Source organism: Bombina bombina, chromosome 2 (genome assembly GCF_027579735.1).
Source record: "Bombina bombina isolate aBomBom1 chromosome 2, aBomBom1.pri, whole genome shotgun sequence".
Lineage (NCBI taxonomy): Eukaryota > Metazoa > Chordata > Amphibia > Anura > Bombinatoridae > Bombina > Bombina bombina.
In genome coordinates this window covers 1,017,804,774-1,017,829,298 of record NC_069500.1, presented here as the reverse complement: position 1 = coordinate 1,017,829,298, position 24,525 = coordinate 1,017,804,774, and the positions used below count along the sequence as shown (strand labels likewise).

Here is a 24,525-nt window from a genome sequence, read left to right as displayed (position 1 = left end):
CCACCCGCCTCCATGCTATAGCTCACACCCACAAACGATCGGCACCATCGCAGGCCAATGCAGAGAGTGTCACATAGTGGCTCTCTCTGCATTGCATGCCTAAAAAATGTTATTGCAGGATGCCTCAATATTGAGGCATGACTGCAATAACATAAAAGCGGCTGGAAGCGCTCACAATCGCTTTCAGCGCTTGGAAACCCTGAGGACGTACAGGGTACGTCCTTGGTCACTAAGTGACCCTGTACGTCCTTGGTCCTTAAAGGGACATGGAACCCACATTTTTCTGTTCATGATTCAGAAAGAGCACTTAATTTTAAACAACTTTCCAATTTACTTCTATTATTTAATTTGGTTCCTTCTCTTGTTATCCTTTGCTGAAAGGTTTATCTAGGTAAGCTCAGGAGCAGCAAAGAACCTAGGTTCTAGCTGCTGATTGGTGGCTGCATATTTATACTGATTGTCATTGGCTCACCCATTTGTTCAGTTAGAAACCTGTAGTGTAATTTAGAAGGAAATTAGAAAGTTGTCAAAAATTGTATGTTCTACCTAAATCATGAAAGAAAAATTTTGGGTTTTATGTCTCTTTAAGGGGTTTATTATACTGAGTATTTATACACTGACAGTGAGCACACTGTGCTGTATAATGATGTGAGTACACTGCTCTGTATAAATATGATGAATACTCTGATAAATATGCTGTGCAGTATAATGATGTGAGTACACTGCTCTGTATAAATATGATGAATACTCTGATAAATATGCTGTGCAGTATAATGATGTGAGTACACTGCTCTGTATAAATATGATGAATACTCTGATAAATATGCTGTGCAGTATAATGATGTGAGTATCTGTACTCTGATGACTATGCTGTGCAGTAATGAGGTTATGTAGCTATACACAGATAATGGCCACATAGGCTGTCATGGCCCCCCAGCACTTGGGCTCTGGATATACTGCACCTGCTCCTCCCCTGCCTTTTGTCTGCAGACTAAGATAGGCTCCTCCAAATAATGCAAATGGTGGCTGGAATGTGGCTACTGATAAAACAATTGGAGTAAATGGATGTTAATATGATTTAAATACCTTTGGACTTGGCTGATGTGTTATTCTATAACAACACAGCAGAAACATCTTGTACTTAGAAGGTGTTTTCTGTCCCTTCAAAGCTCCTGCCTACCACCTACCTGCTTCTTGAGCTGTCACCTATCTTAGTCACTGCCTAGCACCCCTTTAGACCAATTTTGTCATTATTCAAGCCAACACAAATCAACCATGATTGGATAATTTTTGAACTGCAGAGTATTTAATGTTATGCTTGTTCTGATCAGTCAGGAACACTTGAGTGACAAACCAGCAATAGCCTGATAGTTTGGTGTAGAGAAGTGAGAAATACTATGACTGCCCAGAAACATTGTAAATGGGAAGGAGAAATGACAAGAGTAAAGCTGTTATAACAAGGCATTACAGCATATAAGGAAACAATGTCATGGGTAATAATCAGAAACATGAGAATAAGTCAATATAGAACTGAAGACACACATGAAGATGATTAAAGGGACATGTGTTGGAGCATTTTATTATATAATACTGTTGCAAAGGGATTAAACACATAGTTACACATAGTAACTGATTGGAACAGCCAATAGAATGCGAGCTCAATCCTATTGGCTGATTGGATCAGCCATTAGGATTGAAGATCAATCCTATTGGCTGATTGCATCAGCCAATAGGATTTTTTCACCTTTAATTCCGATTGGCTGCTAGAATTACTACTAGTTTTACTGTTGGGGGGTTGTTTGTATTTTTTTTTACAGGTAAAAGAGCTGATTTCTTTGGGGCAATGCCCCGCAAAAGGCCCTGATTGGAACAGCCAATAGAATGCAAGCTCAATCTGATTGGCTGATTGGATCAGCCAATCCGATTGAACTTGAATCTGATCGGCTGATTCAATCAGCCAATCAGATTTTTCCTACCTTAATTCCGATTGGGTGATAGAATCCTATCAGCCAATCGGAATTCGAGGGACGCCATCTTGGATAACGTCATTGAAAGGAACCTTCATTCGGCGAGTAGGCGTTGTGGAAGAAGGATGGATCCGCGTCGGCTGGAAGAAGATGGGTCCGCTCCGGATGGATGAAGATAGAAGATGCCGCTTGGATGAAGATGTCTGCCGGTCCGGATATCCTCTTCTGCCCGGATAAGATGAAGACTTCTGCCGCTGTCCTCTTTTGGTCCATCGGTGCCCGGCTGGGTGAACAGGACTCAAGGTAGGGAGATCTTCAGGGGGGTAGTGTTAGGTTTATTTAAGGGGGGTTTGGGTTAGAGTAGGGGTATGTGGGTGGTGGGTTGTAATGTTGGGGGGTGGTATTGTGTTTTTTTTTACAGGCAAAAGAGCTGATTTCTTTGGGGCATGCCCCGCAAAAAGCCCTTTTAAGGGCTGGTTATAGAGCTGTTAACTTTTTTAATTTAGATTAGGGTAGGGAAATTTTTTTATTTTGGGGGACTTTGTTATTTTATTAGGGGGCTTAGAGTAGGTGTAATTAGCTTAAAATTCTTGTAATCTTTTTTTATTTTTTGTAATTTAGTGTTTGTTTGTTTTTTTGGTAATTTAGTTTAGTTTATTTAATTGTAGGTAATTGTAGGTACTTGTAGTTAATTTATTTAATTTATTTATTGATAGTGTAGTGTTAGGTTTAATTGTAACTTAGGTTAGGATTTATTTTACAGGTAATTTGGTAATTATTTTAACTAGGTAGCTATTAAAAAGTTAATAACTATTTAATAGCTATTGTACCTAGTTAAAATAAATACAAAGTTGCCTGTAAAATAAATAGAAATCCTAAAATAGATACAATATAATTATTTGTTATATTGTAGCTATATTAGGGCTTATTTTACAGGTAAGTATTTAGTTTTAAATAGGAAGACTTTAGTTAATAATATTTAATTTATTTTGTTAGATTAAAATTATATTTAACTTAGGGGGGTGTTAGGGTTAGTGTTAGACTTAGCTTTAGGGGTTAATACATTTATTATAGTAGCAGTGAGGTCCGGTCGGCAGATTAGGGGTTAATACTTGAAGTTAGGTGGCGGCACTGTTAGGGAGGGCAGATTAGGGGTTAATAATATTTATTATAGGGTTTGTGAGGTGGTTTAGGGGTTAATACATTTATTAGAGTAGTGGCGAGGTCCGGTTGGCAGATTAGGGATTAATAAGTGTAGGTAAGGTAGCGGCGAGGTTGGGGGGGGGCAGATTAGGGGTTAATAAATATAATATAGGTGTGGGCGATGTTAGGGGCAGCAGATTAGGGGTACATAGGTATAATGTAGGTTGCGGCGGTGTCCGGAGCGGCAGATTAGGGGTTAATAATAAAATGCAGGTGTCACCGATAGCGGGGGCGGCAGATTAGGGGTTAATAAGTGTAAGGTTAGGGGTGTTTAGACTCGGGGTTCATGTTAGGGTGTTAGGTGCAGACTTAGAAACTGTTTCCCCATAGGAAACAATGGGGCTGCGTTAGGAGCTGAACGCTGCTTTTTTGCAGGTGTAAGGTTTTTTTCCAGCCAAAACTGCCCCATTGTTTCCAATGGGGGAATCGTGCACGAGCACGTTTTTCCAGCTAGCCGCTATCGTAAGCAACGCTGGTATTGATGGTTGAAGTTGCGGTAAATTCGGCTCAACGCTCCTTTTTGGAGCCTAACGCAGCCCTTCAGAGAACTCTCAATACCAGTGTTGTTTAGAAGCAGCGCAAGAAAAAAAAGACGCGTAGCTAACGCACCCCTTCTGCCGCAAAACTCTAAATCTAGGTGTATGTGTGGTGAATTTGATATATTATAGTTGCACTTTATTGTATTTGCTGCATTTTAACTGATTTTATTTTATTGATCTTTGTTAGCTTAATGTATTAACAATGCAAGATTCATATGATGTCATATTCATAGTTTGTTAAAATAATGTGTTTTTTAAAGGCATTATTTTTATTTTCTGTAGTAATTCCTAACATTACATCTCAATGCGTTGTTATTGTAATTATTTTACACTGTGATGTTAATGATCCTGAGAATCAATATTTAGGGACCTATTTATTAAAGTGCAGATGGACATGATCCAATGTAGCGTAGCATGTCCGACACATACCGATAAATGCCTACAGCATACGCTGTCGGCATTAATCAATGCACAAGCAGTTCTTGTGAACTGCTTGTGCAATGCCGTCCCCTGCAAATTTGCGGCCAATCGCTGCTAGCAGGGGGTGTCAATCAGCCCGATTGTATAGGATCGGGCGGATTGATGTCCGCAGCCTCAGAGCAGGCGGACCAGTTATGGAGCAGCGGTCTTTAGACCGCTGCTTCATAACTGCTGTTTCCGGCGAGCCTGAAGGCTCACACGGAAACAGGGGCATCAAGCTCCATTCAGAGCTTGATAATTCAGCCCCATAGTTTTGAAATGGCAGCCAAAAAATATGATATTGCAATACAGTGTCAAATAAAAAAAAGAGAAAATATTTAACGTTCCAAAAATAACCTGCTTCAGCTTATATAGGTGTCAGCATTAGTTCCATAGATAAAATAGACAAGCACAGTGCCAGATATAAGCCAAGCGCCATAATATTAGCTTTACTGCAAAGAGATTCAGCTATATTCATTTATCAAAAATGTCCAGCATCAGATCTAGGGCAAACTCTAGTACAAATATAGTAATATAAAAAAGGAATTAGGTGATATATTTGTTTCTCTTGAGTTGTTACAGCTTGAAACTGATGAATAAGCAATAAATGTGTTAATTGAGTCACTAAAACAATCTAAAATAATTATATAAACCAAAAATAAAAAAAAAGTTGTAGCAATATAATACAAAGCATACACTGCTTCAAAATAAACAGTTAATTATGATAGTAAATAAGGGATATTTAGTAAGGATATATGCAGTTCAATATTCCTCAAATGTAACATACAATTATACAGTGAAACGGTGTGCACTACAAGTTAAACAATTTCCAGCTAACTTCTTACTCAGAGAGCTGAAATAAGCTCTATTTTATCAGCCTAGCTGGTTTATACTAACATGTTTTAAATATCCACTCAGTAACACCAGGTTTAAGTTTAAAATATATAAAAGGTATATTTATAAATAAAACCCACAATTACTCTGCACATTACTCCTACATAGACGAGGGTAACAGATAGAATTCATAGTCTTTCTGTACTGTCATGGTTATGTCTGTCTATACTGATTACTCCTCTCCCAGTGACATGCAAAAATATAAAAGTTTATGGGCCAGATTACAAGTGGAATGGTATTTACCGCCCACAATTGCACACTAACTCTGCTAGAAGTAAACATTTTGCGTGTGCCGGGTAGCGCTCGTATTACAAGTTGAAAATAAACTGTTTTCCCAAGAGCACTAACCTAGGATATCGCACGTTAGCGTATTCCGCCATAAAAGTAAATGGAGCAAAAAAGTGGAAAAAAACAACACCCTACTTGCGCGCAAACCCGATTGCATATTTTCAAGTGCGCTAACCCTACATGAAAAAAAATGAATATTTCACATTCCAATGTTCTTCACATAGCACAATATGTTCTATTTATTCTCAAATACATATTTCTACATATAGCTGATGGTATTTTGGTGTAATAAATATATATATATATTTATATAGATGATTATATATAGGTATAGATATATACAGTTATATATAGGGATATTTATTTATAAATATTTAAAACAAATTCCTCTGTGTGCAGAACATTGGAAAGCAAAATATTTAATGTAAATACACAGTATAACAAGAATATTGCATAAATATGATTTTACATGTGTTCATCTACTTGACCGCAAAGAGCTCCAATGCACTGTAAATATATATATATATATATATATATATATATATATATATACACACATATAAACACAAAATACACATGTACACACACACACACATATATATATATATATATATATATATATACACACACACATACAGTATAAACACAAAATACACATGTACACACACACACATATATATATATATATATATATATATATATATACACATATAAACACAAAATACACATGTACACACACACACACACACACACACACATATATATATATATATATATACTAGATTGTAAGTTCCCACAGGAATAGGGCCCTCAATTCCTCCTGTATGTGTTTGTAAATTTTGTCCTGTCTCTTAAAGTTTTATATCATTGTTTTATTTAAATGAATTGTATCCATGGACAGTGCTGCGGAATATGTTGGCGCTTCATAAATAAAGTATAATAATAATAATCTGCTCTGATAAATAGCCTATTGCAGTTTTCAAACCAAGTTAAATGGCTTTGAATTTGAAAACTGTTTATAAAGCTGTTTTTAAGGAAAATTGTGATCAATTGTACAAATTAAAGCATTGTACAGTATATGTTTCTTGTTAAACCAGAAAATTAAATGGACTTTCAGATCAATGTAAGACTTTTATTATCTTATTTATATTTAGCTATTATGTTGTGTTAAACTCTCATATTTCAGCTTCCTATATAGCCAAGTCCAGTTTTAGTGCAATTTAACTGTAATGATTGTATTTATTGTATTTAGTGCTAATTGGTTTGCATGATCCTTTATCCTGAAAATGATGTTTCCCATTACAGACCCATTCTGAGGAAAGACCTTTCCAGTGTGAGGAATGCAAGGCTTTGTTTCGGACTCCTTTTTCTTTGCAACGACACCTGCTAATACACAACAGTAAGTGCTAATTTAAAGGCCTAAAGAACACCATCCGTTTACATGTGTAAATCTCCTCCTGTTCTTTTAACCTGATAGCAACAGCTTTCCTAAATTGCACAGCGTTTAAGTGGGGAAGCAGTGAATAGTAAAGAGATTAATTACAGGGCGGGATAAAAACATCACAATGCCGTATAAAAAGAGGCCTTGTTGTTGATTCCGGAATCTAGGGGAAACAAGAGTTAAAAGGATCCCTCTGCCTTTTTCCTTTGTGTACTGGCATTTCCTGTAGTGTATACACATAAACAATTCACCATGTAATGTGGAGTTGAAGTCACTGGATTTAGCACATTACGGAGCACTTATATAAGGGGTAATTCTGCATCAGTCCTTTATAAAGAAAATCTTTCTGTATAAAAGAAACAATCTTGTTGCTTTGAGCAGAATATTTTCCTTGTGTTTAGTACTTTTAGCATATGGTGTTCACATGTCCTGAATACAACATAAATTTGCTGTTTTGGCACTTTTTATTTACAGTTGGTTTGCACGAGCTACTAAATCCACAAATTCATTACTTAGTATCTTTTTTTCATACAATTTTGGTGAAGTTTGCAGCTGAATGGTTATTTTGTTTTATATCTTATCGATGTTCTTTGAATGCATAATTCTTTCTAGCATTTGTTTAGGGCTAGATTACAAGTGGCGCACTTTACAGATCCCAGCAACTCAGACAGTTAACCCCTGAGCAACCTGAGTGAAAGGACCAGAGGGAAACTTACAAAAATTATTAACACAACACACAGAAAACCCGGTGCTCACTAACAGGCACATATTAATATTTAAAAGTAAACATGGAAGAGTCAGTTGCATTTGATGCCAAACACTTTAATGGTACAACTATTTTAAAATAAAAAGAACATTTTCTTCTAAGAGCAGAACATTGAAATGGAACATATTTATATTAAAAAGACAATGAAACACATTATTAAATATTAAAAAAACTGGCTGTCCCACATGCTCACCCAGTTTGATGCTAACTGAGAAGGCTTTTTAAAAATAAAGCATCAAATTCAACTTTTTTTTTTTTTTTGCATTTTATGTTTCCTAATTTGATCTGTACTGTATTACCTATGATAAAGCTGTATTGTTTTATTACTATTTGTAAACTTAGTAAGATACTTTACAAGGCCCCTTTTTTGCTTAAGGAATATTTAGATTTTTAATGTAATTTATTTTGTTATTTCATAAGAAGTGGGATCACTCTAAAGCCCTGATTCTCTAAAGCTGTCTACTAAGGAGAAGTTCTCTAAAAAGATCCTTTAGCTAAGGAGCATAGTGCAATTTTCTGTATACAAATGAAAGATACTTGCTCAATAATATTACCAGTTTATAAAGCCTATTTAAAGTATGTTGTAAAGAAATGTAAAAAAATATACACATTCAAAATTAGATTGCCTATTAAAAGTATTCAGCAAAATGCAAATGTTAACTATACTTCAAAATTCTTAAGTCCACAGGATGTTTTTATTTATTTAATGTGTATAGTAATACATTATATCTAATGTGATTTCAAAATAAAAGTTGAAATTAAACCAAAAAGTACAAAATTCAAAGCACACTTTATTTATCGCAGCTTATTTATTGCAGCCTTGGTGGATGGATTTAAAAGGGGTGGACCTTGGCCGTGCCGTTCTCTCGCCGGTCCATCATATTTTTTAAACGTTATGCCACAGGTCTAACTGTTTTATCTTGCCCAATGTAAACTGGTGAGTTTGTAAAGTACACACAGTGAACTTGATACACATTCTCTCTCTCACTTTCCTCTCTCCTGTGACATGCTCCATGCCAGAATGCTTTATTATTTTCTATGGGATACAGCTTGTCACTTGCCGTATCACTGCTTTTTTTAATCTTTTCAGATAATAAGGTTTCTGCTCCACATGCTGCTGCACAGGTTTGCCAGTAGTTTCTGAGGGCGAATTCTCACAGTATAATTTTTTCATCTGTTGCTGAGGTGGTATCCTTCAGATGTATGCTTCAACACCTCGTGTAATGTTATAGGAGGTTTTAGCTACTTGGATGACACTGATCCTCCCTGTGGTTGTCAACTCTTCGAAGTTTTGTAAACTTTATCAGTTCTGTGTTTTTCCTTCCTATGAGGAAGTGTTCTAGACGTGCTATGGATATTTTCACAGGAATAGGAGAATGTAGGGATACTTTTCTCTCTGCCTACCGTCCTTTAAGGGATTTCCTGTCACTGACTCCATGAAGATGCACGGTGTCTTTTGTAGAAGGGAGTTTTCTACTATAGCTCAGAGAGCTTAAATCCCTGTGAAGGTTAGCTAGCTCCTTTTCGGATTCATGGATAAGAAGCTGGAGATTTAATGTTAATTTAAAGCAATGCCTTGTCTTATTAGTTTTGGGGCTAAAATCTATGATCAGCTGAGAAGCCTACCTGTGGCTTAGTGTACAGGCTAGGTTTTTTAGTTCTGCAGTTGCAGGTTCAATATTTTATTTTTCCTCAAAATCCACGCTTCTGGCGTTTACATTTTAGGATGAGACCTTGTTTGAACTTGGATAGTTTGCCTCCGACTTTCGAGAGAATCAGTTATGTCTTCTGAAGTCCTATCTAAGATTTCCTCCCTAGGGCAGAATTCTCCTTGAGTATCTGCGATCCAGGTATGATGAGAGGCATTCTTTGATCTGGGCTTAGGACCTTCCTCTCTGGTAGTGTTGGTTCCAGTCCCACTCTGGGAACTTGATCTGGGTATTTACCTCAAGTATCTCAGGTTCTGACCTTCCAAGTAGTTTCCTCTCTCCTTTGGTTCATAGGGGTCTGTTCATAACAAGCATAGACCTGAAGGATTTAGTTTTCCATTAATCAGGATCTTCTCAAGTTTCTGAGAAAGATTTTTAGGTCATGGGGTATTGCACGGATGTTTTTCTGGACAATTTAAGGTGTCATCTTTCCTTTGAGGAATCTCTCTTTAAAGAGTTTTTGTCCATCTACTTTCCCATGGATGGGAATGAATCTGGGAAAGAGTTTCCTTGTTTCACTTACAAGGGTGATTTAATGGGTCTTCTGCCTCTATTCCTGAAGGGTCCCACTTTGGTCTGGACAGATCTGGTCAGTAACAGGATGGGAGCTCACCTGGTAACATCAGGTGTAGTACACTTCACCTTTGATATCTATCTAGGAGACAATGTCTCACAGAGGTCAGATAATTAAAGTGAAGGTAAAGTTTCAATGGTTACTAAACACAATTAAATGTAAAATTTAAAATCATTTGGACTTTCATTCATAAACTTTGTTATATTTCTTTGCAAACTAAGTTTTACATGAGTTAAAACACTAATATTTAAATCTATAATAACAACCCGTTTTTCGGAACTTCTAATACTTCCTGATCACGTTTTACAATTAGCCAATTGAAATCCTGGCCGTTAGGCGGCCGTGACACTACGTCATCTAACTATAGGCCGATCTGCGCATGCGTCCCATTTAATGCTTGTGGCAGAGTCATAAACGTCTTCTGATTTCAATCAGTAATTGCAAAATCGCATGCGCTTTGGAAACAAGCTGTATTGGGAACGCGCATATCTAATACGTATAGAGCGGGTGTGACCGTTCTATACGTAAACACTGAAAAAGTAAGGAAGTAGAAGATTGGAGGAGCACAGACGAAAACGGAAGACTTATAATGTATTTAAAATAAAGGTAAATTAATATTTTTATGAAAAAAAAATATAGCGATTATGTTTATATATATGAAGTGAATGAATTACTGTTTTGAAATGGTCCGAAATTTACTTTCACTTTAAGGATTATTCCCTTTTTCTCTCTCTATAGTCTAATGTCCGGCCAACAGGAAGCTCTAGTGGTTTGGTAGATAGCTTAGTCATCTTGCAACCATGTAACAACCCAGACATACAAAGTCTCGTTATTACTATTATAAGTAGATTTACTAAGTTACTTTTAGACATAGTAGAATTAGGCCTCAGTAATGTAACAGTTCATATCATAAATTGTTTAAATTTAGGTGTGTAATCCCAAGCATAAATATATACAAGTAGGTTCTGACACCTGTATAAAGTACTTAGGATGTTAATATAGTTATTTACTAGCTCAGTGTCAATATCTGGATGACACTAAAACTAGCAAGACAACATGGTGGATAGAATGGATGTATGGTAAGTGATCACACAGATATGATGAGCAAGGTAGATACTGATATGTAAGGTGAGCGATACTACTGAAATAACATGAGACAAATAAAAAGTCAAAGATCGTTACCAATCGTAGTAGTTGTACCAGAGTTGCCTGTGGCTGAGAGCGATGTTACAGTTACAGAGCAGAGCGGTGTAAAGTAGCAGAGAGCAGCCGGAGAGATGTTTGCAGCGTGGGGTTGCGGATGAATCTGATGCGGCCGTCGGTGACGTCACCCGCCAAACAGCTGAGCGTGTAGAATCTGGAGTTGAAACAACCCGTGCTGGGAGAGGTGACAGAAGGATCCGGTACAGCGGTACTTGCTGAAAGTAAGAAGTTCTGATGCGGAAGGTCAGAGAAAGTCTCAGCAAGAGACTTAAAGCATAAGTTGGGACAAAAGTATCCGAAGTTATCGGAGAGGCTAGTATCTCTGTAGTTAGGACATTCAATACCAAGCAATGTTACTAAACAGAGGTGTGCCTAATAAAGGTGTTGCAGAATGAGACTGAGGCTGAAAGGATTAACCCATCATTACCCATAAGGATGTGACAGAGGGGTCCCCCAAAATGAACCACTCTGGGGTTCAAGGATGTGGCCTGTCCGGGTTACGCCGATGAAAGATAGAAATGAGTCTTGGGGCGGACAGGTTAACGGAAGGCTCCCAGGAATCATCTTCAGATGAATACCCTTTCCAACGTATTAAGTACTGCAAGCGGCCAGAAACTCTTCTTGAGTCTAATATCTTCTCCACCTCAAATTCACAATCTGGAATAATAGGGACCTGAGTAGTAGAACTTGTAGACGGATTTCTTAATTCTTTGTACGGCTTTAGCAGGTTAACGTGAAAGGTGGGGTGTATCCTATAGTCATCGGGAAGTTGCAAAGTGACTGCATTGGAGTTTATTATCCTTTTTATTGGGAAGGGTCCAATAAAGAACCTATTCAATTTCCTTGTGGGTGTACTGAGACGAAGGTTCCTCGTTGATAGCCACACCAGATCTCCAATCATATATTCAGGTGCTGGTCTTCTCCTAAGATTATAGTAAACTTTCTGTCTATCCTGAGCAGTTTTGATATTGTCGGCAAGAATAGAAAAGGTTTCAGCGATACTGTTAGTGGTGTCATTAACTACTGGGCACTGACTGTCATATTGAGGGTTGATATGGAACAGTGGATGAAATCCATAGTTGGCGAAGAACGGAGTGGTCTTGATAGTGGAATGATGAGCGTTGTTATGGGCAAACTCTGCCAAAGGAAGTAGTGATGACCAGTTATCTTGATTTTGCGTGGCAAAACATCTAAGATATTCCTCCAACCACTGATTCGTTCGCTCCGTTTGACCGTTAGTCTGGGGATGGTATGCGGTACTTAAACGTTGTTCAATGGAAAGAGCCTTACAGAGTTCTCTCCACATTCTAGAAGTAAATTGCGTTCCTCTGTCTGTGGTGATTGACAGAGGCAGCCCATGTAGTTTTATGACATTATCAATAAGTAGGGATGCGGATTCCATAGAGGTAGGCAGTTTGTGAAACGGAATGAAGTGTGCCATCTTCGTGAACAAATCAACAACCACCATGATGGTGGTGTTATTGCTGGATTTTGGTAGCTCAACTATAAAGTCAGCAGCTATATGAGTCCAAGGTTTTTCAGGTATGGGTAAGGAGAGTAGATATCCAACCGGCTTGTGTTTTTCAATCTTGCAGGTAGTGCAGATGTCACAAGACTGAATGTATTTCTGTATATCTGTGGACATATGTGGCCACCAGTAAGATCTCTTAGTAAGTTCTAAGGTCCTTTGTACCCCTGGGTGTCCTGTTAAGGTTGAATCATGCATGGCTTTAAGTATAGAGTTTCTTAGAGAAGGAGGTACATATACTTTATTGTCTTTATGGTATAACCCGTCACTACCTCTTTTTAGCAAGTGTTGAGGCAGTGTAATATCAGTTTGCTGATGTTCTTGGAAGGAAAATCCTTCATTAAATAGTAATCCAAGTGATTCTTGAAAGCAGTGATCTGGAATGATAGTTCCATATGGTGGTTGTACAGTAGGTATTTCTGGTAGTCTTGAAAGAATGTCAGCTTTTTTATTTTTTGATGCGGGTCTATAAGTTATGTTATATGTGAACCTTGAAAAGAAGAGACTCCATCTGACTTGTCTAGAAGTCAATGTCCTATGGGTTTTAAGGTATTGGAGGTTTCTATGATCTGTATAAATTTGGATAGGTTTGTCAGTACCCTCTAGGAGATGCCTCCAATGCTCTAGAGCAGCTTTCATGGCAAGTAGCTCCTTCTCTCCAATATGATAATTTAATTCTGAAGCTGTTAGAACTCTAGAATAGAATGCAATAGGGTGTATGGGTTCTTGAGGTGAGGGGCGTTGGGATAGGATGGCGCCAATAGCGTAGTGGGAGGCGTCAACCTCTAAAATATATTGGAGGTTTGATTTGGGAAAAGAAAGTATGGGTGCTGTAGTGAAACATGTTTTCAAATACTGGAAAACTTTGTTTGTGTTTTGTGACCATATGAATGGAGTTTGGTTCTTTGTTAGTTCTGTTAGGGGTTTAGTTATGCTAGCAAAATTCCTTATAAATTTTCGGTAGAAATTAGAAAAACCTAAAAACTTCTGAACGTCTTTCTTCGTTTTTGGGATTGGCCAGTTTAGTATAGTTGAAACCTTGTCGGTTTCCATGGAGATACCCTGTGGTGTAATGTGGTATCCCAGAAATGTAATCTCCTGAGAATGGAAGATACACTTCTCTAGTTTCACGTACAAGTGATGTGCCTGTAGCCTAGATAGTACAGTTCTGACTAACTTAATGTGTTCATCGATGTTAGATGAATAAATTAATATGTCGTCTAGGTAAATCACCATTGACATATCAAGAAGATCTCTGAATATATCATTTATGAACCTTTGAAAGGTAGCAGGGGCGTTACAGAGCCCGAAAGGCATTACGGTGTATTCGTATAATCCATAACGGGTTCTGAACGCCGTAAGCCATTCATCACCTGGTCTAATTCTTATCAGATTATATGCACCCCTTAAGTCAAGCTTTGTAAATATAGATGCTCCCCTAAGATGTTCTATTAACTCCGGAATCAAAGGAAGGGGGTAACGGTTTTTAACAGTTCTTTTATTTAATTCCCTATAGTCTACAATTGGACGTAGGGAATGATCTTTGTTTTTAACAAAAAAGATACCTGCTCCTGCTGGAGAGGTGGAAGGTCTTATAAACCCTTTCCGTAAGTTTTCGTTTATATATGTTTTTAAATGAGATAACTCATTTTCAGATAATGGAAAAATGTGGCCATAGGGAATGTCTGATCCCGGGATTAAATCTATTGGGCAATCATATGGCCTATGTGGAGGGAGAGTTTCGGCCTCTCTTTTACAGAAAACTTGCTCAAATTCTTTGTATTGTTGTGGTATTTGAACCTCTGTGACTGACAGTATTTGTGTATTTGGTGTACATGTAGATTGACAATATGGGGAGTTAAAATGCACAGTGTTGGAATCCCATATTATCGTGGGTTGGTGTAACCTAAGCCATTTTAACCCAAGTATTAAAGAATAGATGGGTGAAGTAAGTACATCAAAAGTTATGTACTCGCGGTGGTTATTATGTGTTGTTACCAGTATGGGAACTGTCTGGTGTGTTATAGGCCCTGACTCAAGTTGTTTACCGTCAATAAGGCGCACCAGAACAGGTTTTTGCTTCTTAACAAGAGGTATTTTATTAAACTTGGCGAGTGCATAATCAATATAACTGGAATATGCGCCAGAGTCAATGACAGCTTCAGAGCTGAGGCGGCAGTGGTCCCACTGCAAAGAAATTGGAATAGTACAGTTTGTTACCTGGGAGTTGGTAATTTTCAAAGTTAACAATGTATCAGAGTTCTTACCCTTTTTAGTTCTTTTAAGTACTGGGCAAGTGGAAACATCATGTTCCTTTGAAGCACAGTATAGACATAGATGGTTAAGTCTTCTTCTGTTTTTCTCCTCTAAAGTGAGAGGTCCCTTGATGGCACCGATATCCATTGGCTCCTCTATACCCTTTAGTTGCAAAGAACTTCGGGGATCATGGTATTTAATATTGGTGTCATGAGAAACTTTTTCCTGTTTTCTCTCTCTAATCCTGTGATCAATCTTTATGCTTAGTTGCATTAAACCTTCCAAATTATCTGGTAAGTCTAATCTTGCAAATTCATCTTTAATTTGTTCTGAGAGTCCTAGTCTGAACTGACTTTTTAGGGAAACTTGATTCCAGCCTGAATCTAATTGCCAGATTTTAAACTCAGAAATGTAATCTTCCACAGCTCTTTTATTTTGCTTCAGATTCCTGAGTTTGTGCTCTGCAGTGCTTTGTCTATGGGGGTCCTCATATAAGGAAGATAAGGAACTGAGGAAGTCATCAAATGAATTTAGCATAGGACTATTTTGTTCGTAAAGTGAATCTGCCCAAACCCTGGGTTCACCCCTTAAATAGGAAATCATTGTTAAAACCTTGATTTTGTCAGTTGCAAAGGTTTTTGGTTTTAAGGTAAAGAATAAAGTACAAGCATTAATGAACTGTCTAAATTGCTTCCTGTCACCACTAAACTTATCAGGTGGACTAACAGGGGCCTCTGGTGGAGTGTCAGTGTGATGAGGTGCTGGGGTAAGCCCTTCTTTAATTATATTTTTCAAGGTTTGGTTTTCTATTTGTAAATCTCTTTATTGTAAATTTAATTGATCCACCTTTTGGCCTAGAGTGACCACATAATTAGAGAGCTCTGCAGGATTCATTACACCAATATATCTTTTTTGGGCTTGGTATTCCTGTAACAACCCAGACATACAAAGTCTCGTTATTACTATTATAAGTAGATTTACTAAGTTACTTTTAGACATAGTAGAATTAGGCCTCAGTAATGTAACAGTTCATATCATAAATTGTTTAAATTTAGGTGTGTAATCCCAAGCATAAATATATACAAGTAGGTTCTGACACCTGTATAAAGTACTTAGGATGTTAATATAGTTATTTACTAGCTCAGTGTCAATATCTGGATGACACTAAAACTAGCAAGACAACATGGTGGATAGAATGGATGTATGGTAAGTGATCACACAGATATGATGAGCAAGGTAGATACTGATATGTAAGGTGAGTGATACTACTGAAATAACATGAGACAAATAAAAAGTCAAAGATCGTTACCAATCGTAGTAGTTGTACCAGAGTTGCCTGTGGCTGAGAGCGATGTTACAGTTACAGAGCAGAGCGGTGTAAAGTAGCAGAGAGCAGCCGGAGAGATGTTTGCAGCGTGGGGTTGCGGATGAATCTGATGCGGCCGTCGGTGACGTCACCCGCCAAACAACTGAGCGTGTAGAATCTGGAGTTGAAACAACCCGTGCTGGGAGAGGTGACAGAAGGATCCGGTACAGCGGTACTTGCTGAAAGTAAGAAGTTCTGATGCGGAAGGTCAGAGAAAGTCTCAGCAAGAGACTTAAAGCATAAGTTGGGACAAAAGTATCCGAAGTTATCGGAGAGGCTAGTATCTCTGTAGTTAGGACATTCAATACCAAGCAATGTTACTAAACAGAGGTGTGCCTAATAAAGGTGTTGCAGAATGAGACTGAGGCTGAAAGGATTAACCCATCATTACCCATAAGGATGTGACAAACCATGAGGTTGGGAGTGTGAATCTAGCTACTGTTGTTTTTCCTTTGCTTTTTCAGTGACTCGATGTATGGTGGGTATTGGTCTAATGGTTTCCATGGACATCTTTTGCTTTGCTTTTTTCCATAAAATGGAAAACATTCTGGCTTAGAGGATAGATCTAAGTCAGTCAACAGGATTCTTTCCGTAGTAGTTTTTCAGGAATATCTGTCTCAGGGCTTGTGCTTCTGGAGACATCCTGGGTGATGTGACCACGGACGCCATCCTGCTGGGCTGGTAAGCAGTCTGGATTCTGTTTACGATGCAGGGATTATGGAATCGGAGGTGTCTGTTCTCCTCTTTATCATATTGGAGTTGAGAGTGATTTGCAATGCTCTGATAGCTCGGTTCCAGTTGGTCTATATCACCTTAATGGTTTATATCAGCCACCAGGGAGGAGTTTCCTAGCCTGTAGGAGGTGATTTGGATTGTTTCAGTGAGCAGAATCTCACAATTGCTGTCTATCTACTATCCACATTCCAGGAGTGGGACAACTGGGAAGCGGATTTTCTGAGCAAACAGATTTTTCATTCTGGATCTGGAGATGTTCTCCAGTTTAACACTGAAAATGTGGGTGCCGGAACTTGATTTGATGGTGTCTCGGCAGAATGCCAAGCTTCCAAGGCAGGTTCTAGGTCAATGCTTACACAGGCCGCTCTGATAGATGCTCTGGCGGTCCCTTGAGATTTCAGGTTGGCTTACCTGTTTTCAGTGATTTTAATAGCCCCTGTGGGGCCTCGCAGGATCTGGTATACAGATCTAGTGGAGATGTCGTTTCTCTCACCTGGAAGACTGTCTCTGAGGATGGATCTTCTACTTCAGTAGATGGATCTTCTACTTCATCCAAATCTTGTTTTCTCTGAAGCTGGCTGCTTGGAGATTGAACGCTAGATTCTTTCTAAGCGAGGTTTTTCTGAGTCGGTCATTGAGACTATGATTCAGACGCGTAAGCCTGTGACTAGAAAGATTTATTACAAAATATGGCGTAAATATCTGTATTGGTGTGAATCTAAGGGCTACTCTTGGAGTAGAATTAGGATTCCTAGAATTTTGTCTTTTCTCCAGAAGGGTCTGGAGAAAGGTTTGTCTGCTAGTATCCTGAAGGATTAAATTTCTGCATAGTCTGGGGCGGAGCCTAGCCGCACTGGAATATGGCTGCTTAAGTGTAGATCTCTGAAGCCCTAAGTCTGAATACCGGCTAAAATGTGCTGATAAACTATATACTTTAGCACCATACAGGCAATGGCAGTTGGCAGAACAATTAGGCAACACATAGAATAAAGAATATAGCGCAGGGAAATACTCTTACCGCACCAAACCCATCTTTCAAGCAGAGACCCTGGGTCCTAAGCAAACAGCTCCGGTTAACTAAACACCCGCACAAACAGACAACAGATCTCCCTCTCCACTGAACGTACCACCCAGACCTGAAACGCACACGTCTGGACAGAGTTCCGGCTTAGCACAGACAGAGAAGCGCTCCGGACATTCGACGTGGACGCCTTCATGTGAGTACCAACATACTCTGCTTGCAGCACACGGAAGGCAATAAAACAGCAAAGGGTTATATAAGCCCTCACCACATAAGTTACTAGTGTTCCGGAGTGGGAAAGGACCTAACATAGGGGATCAATCTTCATTAATAACCCCCTTTAAACTTACACAAAGGATTTTGCTCTACGGGAGCCAGACACAGCAACGCCCACGTGGGTTAAACGGCCTCACATTAGCAAATACGCAGCAAAGCCTACCCTCACGTTACAGATACTACACTTACCCCAGCACAACGCCCAAGATCCGCACAACAGAGAATAAAGAAATTTGATAGTGGTTCCTGGGGGCCTACTCTGGGGAAAAACAAACAAAAGGGGGGACAAAAAAAAAATAAAAAAAGAAAAAGAAAGACACGGAGACGCACAGGCAGAGTGATAACAACTGAGCTTGCAAAAATAACACGTATCAGCATACTCTTGTGATGCCAAATAAGAAACTCCCCAAGCTGCTTAAAGAAAATAAACTTTCAACCATGAATACTACCTAAAACCTGTTGACCACCCTGCAACCCCCTCCAGAGATATACACCCCAGAGACCAAAAAGCTGTAGAGGCACAGACTACATCTGCACACCCTGAGTTCTCTAATTATGTTACAAAAGATGACCTAAAACATCTATCTTCAAAAGATTACATAAAATCAGCTATGCAGGAGGTCAAAGAATTATTCACAGAACTTAAACAAGACATCAAAGGGGTGGAAAACAGGGTATTGAAATTAGAAGAGGCTAGTGAAAAACACAACTCAGAGCTACAACTTCAGGGGGAGAGTACTCAATTACACGCAGAAATGTTGCATAACCTCATGGACCGCATGGAGGGCTTGGAGAACAGGAGCAGGCTCAACAACCTTAGAATCCGGGGTATCCCGGAGTCAGTCTTCCCTGCTGCCATCATGGGCTATCTGCAAAGCCTATTCCGCACTATAAAGGACTACCCCTCAGCACTTGAAATACCAATTGAAAGAGCCCACTGAGCACTTCGCCCCAAGCCTCCCAACAAAGCCCCTCCGAGGGATGTGATTGTGAAGCTTCTTTCATACCGTGATAAAGAAGAGATCATGAAAGGTTCCAGGGCAAAATCACCTCTCACACATGCTGGCACTGAAATACAGATATACTCTGATTTATGCCCCACCACGCTGCAAAAAAGGAAAGATTTAAAATTCATAACATCCGTACTTAGGGATAACAGAATCCCATATTGTTGGGGGTTCCCTACTTGCATCATAGCCACCAAAGACAATATTACCACCATTTTCCGCAATATACCAGATCTGACGACTTTTAACAATAATCTTGGCCTAGACATCCAACTCTCACCATCAATCGCCCATCTAGGAAACAACCCCCCCACAGAGGCCGTAAACACTAGAGGAGACCCATCATGAGTTACGCTCAGAATGGAGTGAATATTCTGTAACACCATAATCTTACCAGATATAATAGACAATGCTGAATCTGCTCTCCGTGGGCCTGAAGGTGAAGGAGAGATCCGAACCTACAAAGAGGAACTAGCCCCAACAATTTGGCTACAAGACACTTTTTGGACTCTGCCCCACCTTTACTTCGGATGGGTAATACAAGATAAAGACTGTCTGTAATTTGTCTAACATTTGTTGTTTGTTTGCTTGTTTGCTGTTAATTTGTAATAGTTTTGGTTATGAGTTACACTACAAAACACCAAAGAAAATAGTGCACAATGTATATAATCCTAACATGCACATGAGGTAATCTCAAACACAATGTATCTAACATATATATACATACATGCCTAACTTACAGAGCTTTAACTAACACAAACGCTTCCCCCTCCTACACGCCTCTTCTCTCAACTCAATCCCATACACACACACATGTACAAGCAAGCATGCTACCTCCCACACACCTCACCCTGCACTTACTTCCCTGCGCACAAAAAAAAAAAATAATAATAATAATAAAACACATAACACAGCAAACTGCCATTGCTTCCACATCACTTATCAGCACATGACATTTTTATACCTAACCAATAAGCACGCTAGTCATAGGTTTCAGTCTAGGGATACTACCCCTAGTGTTATTTTACCTTTGTTGAACTGTTGCACTTGTTTTTGAATTGCATTCTTGACCTTGTTATTGCATAATTCTGCCTTGTTCTCAATCACTTAACCCTGCTACTAATCCAACAGGGGATATATTCACGCTTCCTGACACTTCTCTACTGACCCCTACCCTCTTCAACCTTACCCCTCTTTGTTCACCCCCACCCCCCTTCCTCCTCTGATCCTAATACCCTACACGTACCCAGACCCCCACTCCCCCCTTGGGAAAATGCCGTCACATACAAACAGGAGCAAAATGAGAGGAATTTAACTAATAACGGTAAACGTAAAAGGGCTAAACAACACAGGGAAGAGATCCATAGTTTTAAGGGATCTCCAAAATCTAGGAGGGGACATCATTCTTCTCCAAGAAACGCACTTTAAAAAGGGTCATGAACCTAAATGGTTCCAGAAACATTACACACAAGCGTTTCTTGCTTCAAGTACTAGCAAAAAAAATGGGGTAGGTATCCTGCTCCATGAGAAAACCCCATTTCAACTCACCCAGACCGTGAAAGACCCTGAGGGCCGATACCTCACCGTCACGGGCCTGTTATACAACAGCCCAGTGACAATAGCTAACCTTTACTTTCCGAACACCCTACAGGCACCCTTCTTTAAAAAATTAACGCAAAAGATACTAGAGGTGCAGACTGGTGTCCTCATCATGGGAGGGGACTTTAATGTGGCCCTAAACCCGCTCTTGGACACCTCCGACGGCTCCTCCAGCACCAATGCTAGAACAATTAAAACAATCGGATCCCTTTTGGGAGACCTAAAGGTACACGACACATGGCGCATAACACACCCAAACACGAAGGACTTCACTTTCTTCTCTCACCCACATAACAAATACTCAAGAATTGACTATATTTTTATCGACACGGTAGGGCTAACGCTTATATCAGATAGTGAGATACACCCAATCACCTTGTCTGATCACGCACCAGTATCATGCACAATTCAATGGCCTGACATCCCAGCATCCTCCTTCGTGTGGAGACTGGATGACACATTATTAAACAACCCCAACACTCAAAATGAAATTGCCAATCTTCTTAAAGAATACTTTCAATTTAACCTATCAGACAACATTCCCTTAACTACAGTATGGGAAGCACACAAGTGCGTTCTCAGAGGGGAACTCATTAAACTAAGGGCCAGGCAAGTCAGGCTGAGGAGGGAGAAACTTAAAACCTTACTTACCCAACTGTCACGGATCGAAACTTTACATAAGTCAAACCCCCTAGACACCTCTTTATCAACAGAATTAGGTCAAATCAAGATCAACCTTTTAAATCATCTACAGGAAGAACAGCAGAGAAAGGCTCTCTTTTTGAAACAAAAATACTATGACCAAAGTAACAAGGCAGGTAGGATGTTGGCTCGAGCTATTGCTCGCCGCAGGCTTAATACCTTTGTTCACAAGATAACAGACATACACGGAAACCCACAACACAACGCTAAAAATATGGCAAAAGCCTTCAGGGAATACTATAATACTCTATATAACCTAAAACTAGATACCTCGGACAAAACAGCAACCCCACTGGGTACTTCTGGACACGCTTTCATACAGCACTACTTATCCAAAATAAATATACCCTCTCTGTCAGAAAAGGAAAAAAACTCCCTGGAGGATTCCTTCACTATCACAGAAATCCTAAACACCATTAAAGACTTACCCCTAGGAAAAAGCCCAGGCCCAGATGGTCTGGGAGCTAAGTACTACAAAACATTTGCACATATTCTTGCCCCCCATCTCCTAACAATTCTCAATTCCACATCTGAAGCTGCCTCACTTCCCAGCACTATGCTAGAGGCACACATAATTGTCCTTCCAAAACCTGGCAAACCTCGCACTAAACCTGAAAACTTCCGCCCAATTTCCCTGCTAAATTTGGTTATAAAAATCTTGGCCAAGCTCCTTGCGAATAGACTTAATAAATTCATGCCCCAACTTATCTCCACCGATCAGGTCGGCTTCATCCCAAACAGAGAAGCGAGAGATAACACGCTAAAAGTATTGCAACTAATCACATACGCCCGTAACAACCAGCTTCCCCTGTCCCTCCTTTCAACGGACGCCGAAAAGGCGTTCGACCGAGTCAGCTGGTCTATTATGCTCTCTACACTAAGCAAAATGAACATTGGCCCAAAATTTAGGAATATGATATTATCTTTATACTCTTCCCCAAATGCCAAAATACACGTCAATGGAGTATTATCAGACCCATTCAAAATTTCAAACAGAACCAGGCAGGGATGCCCACTATCGCCCACCCTATTTGCTATCTCAATAGAACCACTAGCCAGTAGAATAAGGGATAACCCCAAAATAAAGGGACTTCACACCCAATCTGTAGAACACAAAATAGCAATGTATGCAGATGACCTTTTGTTTACCATCACAGACACAGCCCACTCACTGCCTGAAGTGCTTCACGAACTTGCACAATATAGTACAGCTTCTAACTTTCACCTCAACCTAAATAAATCCGAACTCCTCAATATTAGTGAACCACAAGAGTCTTTTAACACCATTAAGAGACACTGCCCCATAAAAGTGGTAAACAAGGAGATTCGATATTTGGGCATCACAATCACCCCCTCTATAACAAGTCTAGTCGAATCCAACTACAAAAAACTAAAAGACGAAATCTTAGCCGACCTATCTAGCTGGAAAAAGAAACACATTTCCTGGCTGGGACGTATAAGTATAGTCAAGATGAACATTCTACCTAGAGTCCTATACATATTACAAACCATCCCAGTCTCGCCAACTACCCCACATATCCAGCATATACAGAATGCAATAGAAAAGTACATATGGCAAGGAATCAAACCAAGGATCAACAAGAATACAATATACAAACCTAGGTCGATGGGGGGGTTGGGGCTGCCTAATTAACAATTATACAGGTTGGCAATAGTGTTGCAGCAAGCTGTCGAATGGTGCCAAAATTTGGCCCTTAAAGCCTGGATAGGACTGGACTCTGACATCCTCAACTGTGGCAACGTGGGCTCCCTGTTGTGGACCCCGCGTAGACACCGCCCATCTCAAACGCTTAAGTACCCTCTACTGAAAGAGACACTGTCCGCTTGGGACGGTATTGCTGCAACACAGAGCAACATCTCAGCCCCTGTCTCACCCTTAATGTCAGTACGCAGCGACCCTTCCTTGGGCATCTGCATACCCCCGAAGATACTAAGACTTCCCTTACCCATAAATAAACTAGCTATATACAACGCCCTACACCAAAACAATCTCAAATCCCAACAGGACCTTGAGGAGTTTGACCCTGAAGTGTTCTCCTCCTGGTTTCACTGCACACAACTGTATCATTTCATTACCACACACAGACACAGACCCTCGCTTCTCAGGCCCCTCACGCCATTCGAAACACTATGTACTCAAAACAACCCGCCAAAACACCTAATTTCAATCCTATATGGCATGCTCCAAAGGGATGGCCTCCAGACCCTTCCCTCGTATGCGCTGAGCTGGAATAGAGAACTTGGGATTGACCTAGCACCCGAGGATTGGAATAAAATATTTGAAATTACTAAAAAATGCTTGATATCAGCCAAAACTCAAGAGACACAATACAAATTCTTAAGCAGGTTTGTATCTAACCCCACAAAGAATTAAGAAAATATACCCAAACTCTTCAGATAGGTGCTGGAGGGGATGCGGCCAAAACGGGTACCATGACACATGTATGGTGGGATTGCCCCAAGTTAGAAGGATTCTGGAGAGAGATCTTTGAGGAGATTAACCAAAAAATAGGCACGACAATTCAACCAAACCCCACAATCTTACTCTATCATGATCTTCCAAAACTTATTAGCACACATAGCAAAGCACTCCTTATGGTCATGCTAAATGGCGCTAAATCCCTGATAGCTCAAAAATGGAAAACTGACTCAATCCCCAGCCTTACAGAGTGGAGGTCATTGGTCTCATCTCAACTTCAATTGGAGAGATTCCACTACCTCAAAACGGGACAACTAGACATACATGAACTCATGCTGATGGCATAGGAAGGAAACCACACAGGCTAATAGACTAAAAGAGAGTTACATACAGGGATAGCAATACCCATATGTTGTCCCCTCCTCTTTCTCCCCCCCCCATACCTAATCTCTCCTTCTTTCCATCCCAGTCTTTTCCTGACCACCCCCCCACCCCCATTTCCTAACAGCTGATTTCCAGGGACAGAACATGTATAGCCATTACGTTTAACTT

At 39.6% G+C, this 24,525-nt stretch overlaps 1 protein-coding gene across 1 annotated transcript in view; it reads left to right on the top strand.

Annotated features, from left to right (window-relative positions):
* Nucleotides 1-24,525, top strand: part of PRDM5 (PR/SET domain 5) — a 492,849-nt gene that overhangs the window by 254,407 nt on the left and 213,917 nt on the right. The window contains exon 11 of the mRNA XM_053703603.1: nt 6,656-6,749. Within this exon, the coding sequence (XP_053559578.1) occupies nt 6,656-6,749 (94 nt within the window). The remainder of the gene's footprint in view (nt 1-6,655; nt 6,750-24,525) is intronic.